The sequence below is a fragment of the Polistes fuscatus genome, unplaced genomic scaffold, assembly GCF_010416935.1.
Source record: "Polistes fuscatus isolate 324 unplaced genomic scaffold, CU_Pfus_HIC Scaffold2, whole genome shotgun sequence".
Taxonomy (NCBI): domain Eukaryota; kingdom Metazoa; phylum Arthropoda; class Insecta; order Hymenoptera; family Vespidae; genus Polistes; species Polistes fuscatus.
Genome location: NW_025113096.1, coordinates 12,698,703 through 12,707,342, shown reverse-complemented (window position 1 = coordinate 12,707,342; position 8,640 = coordinate 12,698,703). Strand labels below are relative to the sequence as shown.

The following is an 8,640-nucleotide window of genomic DNA, read 5'->3' as shown; positions in this document are numbered from 1 at the left end:
CAGGACGACCGAGAGAGAGAGAGAGAGAGAGCTTTGTATACAAAAGAAAATAAAGAGAAAGCTAGAGAAAAAGAGAGGACGAAAAAAGAAAGAGAAAAATAGATTGTGTAAAGGGTGTAAAGAGAGCGAACAAACGAGTGTAAACGAAGTACCTTAGACTACGAAGAAAAAAAGTAATAGAATCGATATTATCGACTCGGAAGTGGAGATACTCTATCTATCTCACTCACACTCGTCGTATTCTCGAAAAAACATGCTCTCTTTCTCCCTCACCCTCTCTCTTTCTCCCTTTCTATCTCTACATCTATCTTTCTTTTATTCCCTTACTTTTACGGAACATCAACCGGAGATTCTCTCTACCGAAGGATGAAAAATCCTTTGGGGTGAATGTCGATTATGCGACAACGTCCTTGGTGAATCGATTTTAAGGGGAGTCGAAGAACTAGGGGCGGTGGTGAGTTTTTCTCCGAACAAACCAGAAAGGGTTGTAAAATGAAGAATTGAGGTATAGGGTGGTAGAAGGACTAAACGAGTAGCATGATCACCGCGTTCTGACTCCGAAAGGAGGGAGAGAGATTTCAAGATCGAAGAACGTGCATTTTACTTTTATCTTTAGAATTCTTTCCTTTCTTTTTTTTTATTTTTCTCTTCTCGTTCGATTAAGGACAGACGTAATATTTTCTTTACGTCGTTTTCGTTGGAAATTAAGATTGAAGAAATAGGATCGAACAATTTTTTAGATTCCTTTCTTTCTTTTGTTTCTTTTTTGTTTTTTATCGCAATCTTGATGAAACAAAAGCAAAAATGATCGATTGTCGCGTCGCGTCTTTGCGTAATTCATCTGTCGCGTGGAAATTTGCTAATCGGACACGTTAATTGGCTACCGTAACGCCGTGCTGTGCTTTAATCGCAAAATATTGGTTTTAAAAGTGCATTCATTTTCAGCCTTTCGAAAAAAAGAGAAACAAACAAACAAACAAAACGACATCTCAACGTATTCTTTTTCATATCTTCTTTTTTCTTTTTCTCCTCTCTTTTACATTGCTCTCTCTCTCTCTCTTTCTCTTTTTTTAACTTCCATTTATTCTTTTTCTAAACTTCTCTTCTTGTTCCCACCGTCGCCACCCTCTAATATTTTCTTTACTTTGTTCCCTCCCCCTCCCACCGATATCTTATCTTTGTTTTTTCTACCTTTTTTACTTTTCTTTTTTTTTTTTTTACTACAAAGTGCAACGAACAAAAGGTGTGTGTCTTCGGAAACGACTTGCAAAATTTGAAAGAAAAAAAAACTTAGGAACTCTCTTTTTCTTTTCCTCTCTTTCTTTCATTATTAATCTTCTTTCTTCTATTCATTTACTTTTTCTTACATTCGTTTTAATTGTCGACCCGAAAATGAGTTTCACCTAATTTCCTTCAGGAATAAGCTCGACCTACGCGCTAAACGCGTATTATAAAGTTTTTATGCTTTCACTATTATTATTATCATCATCATCATTATAATTATAATTATAGTTAATATTATTATTATTATTATTATTATTGCTACTATTTATTATTATTATATATTGTTATTATTATTATTATTAATTTTATATATATATATATATATATATATATATATATATATATATCACTATTTTATTAGGAGCACCGTGTTCTCTTGTTAGAAGCGCGACTACTCTGCAAGCTCAAAAGCTCTGCCTTTTAAGAAGCCCCGGGCTGCGGTTGTCTTTTATGTTTTCTTTCGGCTTTAGCGCGAAGGCGGAAGTTCGTGTCGCTTGTTGGCTCTTTTTTATTTTTTGTCAGTTACTTTCTTTCTTCCTTTGTTTCTCCACTACAAGTATTTTTATTTCTTTATTTTTATATATATATATATATTGTTCGTTCTCCGTTCGTTTGTTCGTCGTTCTGTATATCTCTGTTTCTCTGTAGGACACTTTTTAACTATTTCCGCAATGTTACTTTTAATTATTTATCTAATTCGATTAGAATGTTCGCGGCAGAAGATCAATCGTCGGCAGGACAGAGACTAGGATTGGAGCCTTAGGCCCACTTATTGACGACCACTTCACACCTACTGTAACATAATATAGATAGAGGTTCGTTATTAGAGTGACGAAAAAGCCAACAAAATATCCCGAACTTCGATGATGATTACGAAAAAGAGAGATGGAAAGCGTCAACAATGTGTCGCGTAGATGTGCGGGAACAAATGCGTCAATGCATTCATTTATATATATATATGTATATATACATATATATACGTACGCGATCAATATGTGTATGTGTGTGTGTGTGTGTGTGTGTGTGTGTGAGATTCCAAGGTAAAGGATCCGATCATAAAAAGAGACACGTGTCTTCCTTTCATCGTACAATCTAACTCACACACACACACACACACACGCACACACATACACATACACTGCAGATGTTCTTGGCTCCTTCGGATCAACGAACAGAATATAGAGGATACTGAAGAAAAGACAATTTCTTTTTGTTCGGTTCTATATAACGAAGAGATCTCGTATGTACGTTAATAACGTACACACACACACACACACACACACACACACATACGTTCGATGTCCTTGGCTGCTTTCTGATGATCATAACTTTGACGGTATACTCATCATTGCCTGTTTATACGTGACTGTCTCTCTGCTGCGTGTAATACACACAATCATCCTTATGTTTCTTCTTTCTAGTATCTCTCTCCGAGATGTTGACGGACATATGTTCTCTTTTTAGTGTATATGTATGGATGTACAATGGTATATGCGTATCTTCTTATATGTTCCTTTCATTTTCGGATTTTCTCATCATTTTCGAACGGCTTACCTCGTTTTTCTCGACTATATTCCTTATCTTCATATATATAATATATATATGTGTGTGTGTGTGTGTGAGTGTGGGTGGGTGTATATATATATTTTTTTTTGTATAGATGAACGTATGTATATGTGTGTTGTAGATGTGTGTTTGAATTGCCGTCTTTCGAAGATTTCTCGCGTCCGCTATTCGAGGATGCCGCTCGCCGTATCTTTTTTAATATTTTTCTTTTTTATGATTGTTCTTTACTCGTTCGTACCTCCGACGCATCTCGAGCTTTATTTCCGCACCGTCACTGTTGGTGCCACTGCAAACATACGACGAATAAAAGAATTATTATTAACGAGGAAACAAACTCGTACCCATCCTGATTAGTTTTGTTTTGCTTTGTTTTGCTTTGCTTTGCTTTAGTTTATATTATTTGTCGGCCAGCGTGCAAGATATCGAGCAAAAATTAGATCTGTGTGTATGTGCGTGTGTGTGTGTGTATCTATATATGTATATATGTAATTAAGAAATAGAGAAATAAAGAGAGAGGGAGAGAGAAAAAGAGATAAAAAAGTAAGCTTGGACCGAAGGTTGTTACTGGTGGTGTTGGCGGTTTAAAGTTGCCGATATTAGAGCCAGAAAAGCGTGTTAGAGAAAATTTCTTTGAAGAGAGAGAGTGATAGAGAGAGAGAGAGAGAGAGAGAGGACGAGCCTTGATTAAAACTCCTGCTGGTTACTCTTGCAACGCGATGCGAAAGCATGCCGACGTTGCTTAACGTGAAAAATATTGGCACTCGCGTTAGTCGAGAAAGCCTCTTGAAAACGAATGAAAAAGAAGAAAAATAGAGAAAAAAAACAAACACGAGGAAAAGCTCTGCTGGTTAAGGATATGAGCTTTTTCCCGAAGAAAAAGTAAAGCTTTTTGACAAACCATCGGTACCACCTCCCTTTTCCTCTCTCACATTCTCTTTTTCTCTTTCGAATCGTCTAATTGAAAGAGAGAAAGAGATTCAGTGAGTGAGATAAAAAGAGAGAGAGAGAGAGAGAGAGAGAGGTGCAGAATAAGTAGGAATGTTTGCTTAGAAGCAGTAGTGCAATTTGATGAATGAAATGAATCTTTTTGCTTTTTTTTTTTTATCTCCATTTCCCCATTTTCCTTCTCTTTATGCATTAATGGACCTACGCAAATTCGCGTATTAGCGTGCACACGCACTCAGCTAGCAAGCCAGCTGTCTATTGCGTGTAAATATGTACATATGTGTGTGCAAAAGATATTTGAAGAGATAAATTGAAGAATTAAAATCATATATATATATATACGTAAACATATAATAAATGTAAATATTAAAATTCGCTTACCTTAGATAATGTCACTGATAAATCCTCATACTCTGATTGGATTCGCTAGGCAAACCAAGTCCAAGAAGACCTAGCGGTTTGATCTTTTCACACACCAGCAGGCAGGGATTAGCAAAAAGGTGTCGGTGGTCGTGGTGGATTATTTTGCTCGTCGAGGGAATAAATTTCCTTGGTTAGAACATTCCAGGTTGACAAGACCGATACGGTAATTACCTATGCACTGGGATTACCGTATCGACTTTCCAAGAGAAGTCATGCACAAAAAATCAAACAACAAATCCGGAGGAACCAGGGTGTTAACAGGCAGCATGTATCATAATCCATGGAATATCGTGGATATTGTTACACATCAATGAACAACGATGATGACAACGACGACAACGACGACGACGACGATGATGACGACGATGACGACGACGACGACGACGAAAACGACGACGTTGATGATGTTAACGATGAAAATAATGATGACAATGACGATAATGATACTTATCCATCGTTGATATTCCCGAACTCCAGCTGGAATCTTTATCTTGATTCATGATCTTGCGGTATATTTATGAAAATAGGATAAAAATGATAGAAATGAGAAGGAGGATCCAGCGAGAATAGCCAGGCTACTCTGAAACTGAACTATGTTAACGAAAAAAACGGGAAGTAAGCCAGCTAGCGATAAGTGATTATTTCAAGTTCTCTCTTTGTTTTATTAGTAGGCCGATCATTGACTTGGAACACACGCATCATTAGTAACACATGACGTTTATTATAACAAGCAAGATTATTCTCGATCAATCATGATACTTGGTCATGTTTACTTGTTATAATATCTTCATCACACATCTTCATTTTCAAACTTAATACTTAACCAACCGCACGCGCTACAGTCAATTATTGTACGCTGTACACCGCGTGTTTTTTTCCACATTACGCGGACTAGTATTCATTACTTTAAAGACAAACGATATTTATTAATTATTTGAATGTACAGATTTATAACAAAGCAGAAAAGAGTATTCGATAAATTCAGAGAAAATCAAAGCTCGAGACTAATCGAAAACAACGACAGAAATGAAAACTGAATGCAAGTCACGCGTTGCTAAGGTCAAAGTGGAAGATCTTCCCGACCAGTCATCAAACGACTTATTTTAAAAACGGGAAGATCTACCTATCCGATTGGCTAAGTATTAATTACAGATTGTTCACGCATTTAGGTTTTTTAACCATATCAATCATTTTTCCGAATCAGCCTCAACCGTTTGTATGTATTGTACGTATTTATTATATTGTATATGTATATGCAGAGTGTTTCAACTAAATCAGATTACCTAAATATCATATTAATCATTTTTACGATGATATTAAAAAACTTCAAAAGAAAATGTTGCACTATTGCAGGAAATAAATTTAATGATTGAAAGAATTTTTTCTCAAGGACAAAAATTTCAAAAACAATAGAGTGACAACGGTTGTGAACAATCACAATGTATAAAGAGTTACTGTATTAGCTGCAATTGGTCACAATTTTTACACGAGTTACCGGCAAGTAAAATGAACTTTTATCAAATATTCTGTTAAACATTAAACAATGTATGCGGTAGCAACGTGATTGTTGTTTCATACATTATTCAAAATATGCAAAATAAATATTATATAAAGATTAAAAGATTTCAAAATTAAAAGCCGTTGGATCGAACGACGGGGTACTGTGGAGTAGCAATCTTGTTCCCCTGATATCACCCCATTAGATTTTTATTCGTGGAAAATTAAAAAATATTGTTTATCAGAAAAAGTCAACCACACCTGAGAATATGAAACAATGAATTCTAACCTAAATATCAATCGATAGTATCAAGAGAAATAGAAAATGTTAAAAGACTCCGATTATATATTGAAGCAACTGGTAATCATTTTAAGCACCTGTAGCCTAACTAATTAATCAAGATTTCCTAAAGACAATAACGTTTACATTGGAATACGAGCGTATGACTTAATACGTTTTAATTATATTTAGATATAAATATTTACAGAATAAATGATCAAAATATGATCACGCATACCACTTTTATTCTTTTTTTCGTGCTCTATTAGAATATCTCAAAAAATATATATACATATAGTTCCATTTAAAAAGAAAACAAAGTTGATCTTCGAATCTCGTAAAAAAATAAGCTTAAGAAAATATTCTTTCAACCATTAAATTCCCCCCCCCCTCCTTTTTCCCGGCAATAGTATCACGTTTCCCTTTGACGTTTTTTAATACGATTGTAAACAAAGAAGATATTCAAATGTTTTCTTTATCGTAAATCACCCTGTATATATATACATAATTAATCTTTGATAATAATGTTTACACGGTTCGGTTTAATACGGTTGAAAGCAGTACCGGGTGTACGCGTGCACATAAAATACTTGTGTCACTGTAAAAGACGGTAAATTAACCGATTTGGAAAAAAGACCAATTCGATACCTTGTGAACAAGCTCCTACTGTTTTGTTTAATCATTTTTTTCCTTTTAATATTAATCTTTTTATTATTATTATTATTATTATTATTATTATTATTATTATTATTATTATTATTAATATTAAATTATTATTCTTTTTAAATATCATTATTATTATTATTATTATTATTAATATTAATATTATTATTGTTGTTGTTGTTATTGTTGTTGTTGTTGTCATCGATGCACGATATAGATAAATAATATGATAAATAAACAATATTTACTAGACAAGACTCGCGCCATATATATATGTGTGTATATATATTACGCTGATTTTATTTATTTTTATTCTTTCATTAATAATCGGGCGCGAAACTCTCTTTTGGAAAAGAGAGGGAGAAAAGTGTGATTACAATTTGTTGTATACGTTTTTTTGTATTACCGCCATTGAACAACGCGATTTCCTATAATCGGTTCATTCGAAATCTTATGTCGCATGAACGATCGTTACGTTATCTTTTCCTTTCTTTTAAATCTTTTTATTTATTATTATTATTATTATTATTGTTAAAAATAGCTACCTCCTGTCTCTCGTATCAGGGAAGAAAGCAATCGTCGAATCGGAGGATCTTTGTCATTCGATTCACATCGGTCGTTCAAATTTGCATGGCATTAAACAAAATCGATGAATAAAAAACGAGATCTTTCTTTGTAGAACTTTGTTTTACTTGCTTAATACTAATGCTGCAGCTCTGCTGTTCTTCCCTCATCGATGGCACTCTTCTATACTTCATTAACTTAACTCATCTTTTCATTTTAAAGCACGACCGCAAAGAGTTCCTTATGCTTTTCGATATATCAAAAGAAAAAATAATAAAACAGAAACGATTATCTTGGAAATTATTTAAAGACATTTAAACATTCTTTGGGAGCTTTACATTTTGTATCAAAATCTAACGATAAATGTATATATTATTTGTGTGTCTGTGTGTGTGTGTGTATAGATATCTACTTTACCGTTTATAAGACTGAATGATACTTGAAATCTATATAAAACATGATATTAATTACTCGTAACTACTAAGTTCTACAATCAATTCGTTATAACATCTGATTATAATAAAATAACGGAAAGAAGAAAAATTTGTTTAAATAGTTAAAAATCGCGCAGGCAATATAATGAAATAAAAATAAGAATAAAAAACAACAAAGGAATGTTTAAAATAATAATAATATTAGCCGATTAATGGAGGAAACTTCATTGGTCGTTAATTATTTTATATTGTTTAAACGCAAAAATGGGTTATTTCTCATTTTCTTCTTCTACTTTTAACTTTTAATTAATCGAAACGAGAACACAAATAATATTATATTTGAAAAAAAAAAAAACAAACAAAAGAAAATATCTAGAATCGACAAAAATGCGAATAGTAATCCTAATTGTTTTTATACGAATTAAATTAGACGATTTATCAGTAGCACGATTTTTGATTGGCTATAGAAAAATTGAGCCTACGCATACCAAGAGAAAAGGGAGAAAGAAAGAAAGAAAGAAAAACAAAAATCAATACACAAAATCGCGTAACACAAAACGAAACGAAACGTAACGGAACTAGACGAAAAAATGATCGTGGCAGTTTAAAAAGATCTTAAAAAGATATCCGATGTTCGTTTGAATAAGCGACACCGTTGTGATTTATCGGTCGTGCTAATTAACTTGGCTGTTCGATCGCATTTCCGTAATTACATAATTATCCTACGTGTACGTGTAAATGTGGATGGGTAGAGTGGTTTTATTTTTTTTGTTCTCTTCGTCTTTCATTATCTTTTCCGTCCTCGTGTGCGTAAGCTCGCATTTTAAACTCGCGCCTCTCTCTCTCTCTCCACACCCTCATCTAATTAAGTTAAATTATGCCCATACCAAAGTATTACGCCTTTACCATTAACATAATTAATATATATTACACTATATAAGTTGTCCACCGCGATTGATGACGGGCTTAAATTGATTAAAAACC

General features: G+C 33.6%; 1 protein-coding gene across 2 annotated transcripts in view; it reads right to left on the bottom strand.

The window, feature by feature from the left end:
* Positions 1–2,491: 2,491 nt before the first annotated feature.
* LOC122517084 (calcium-transporting ATPase sarcoplasmic/endoplasmic reticulum type) overlaps positions 2,492–8,640 on the bottom strand; it is a 32,618-nt gene continuing 26,469 nt past the window's right edge. For both annotated transcript variants that reach the window (XR_006303731.1, XM_043635424.1), the window contains exon 14: positions 2,492–3,136. Coding sequence is in view for 1 of the 2 variants with exons in the window: in XM_043635424.1 (XP_043491359.1) it covers positions 3,108–3,136 (29 nt within the window). In the remaining variant the exon portion in view is untranslated. The remainder of the gene's footprint in view (positions 3,137–8,640) is intronic.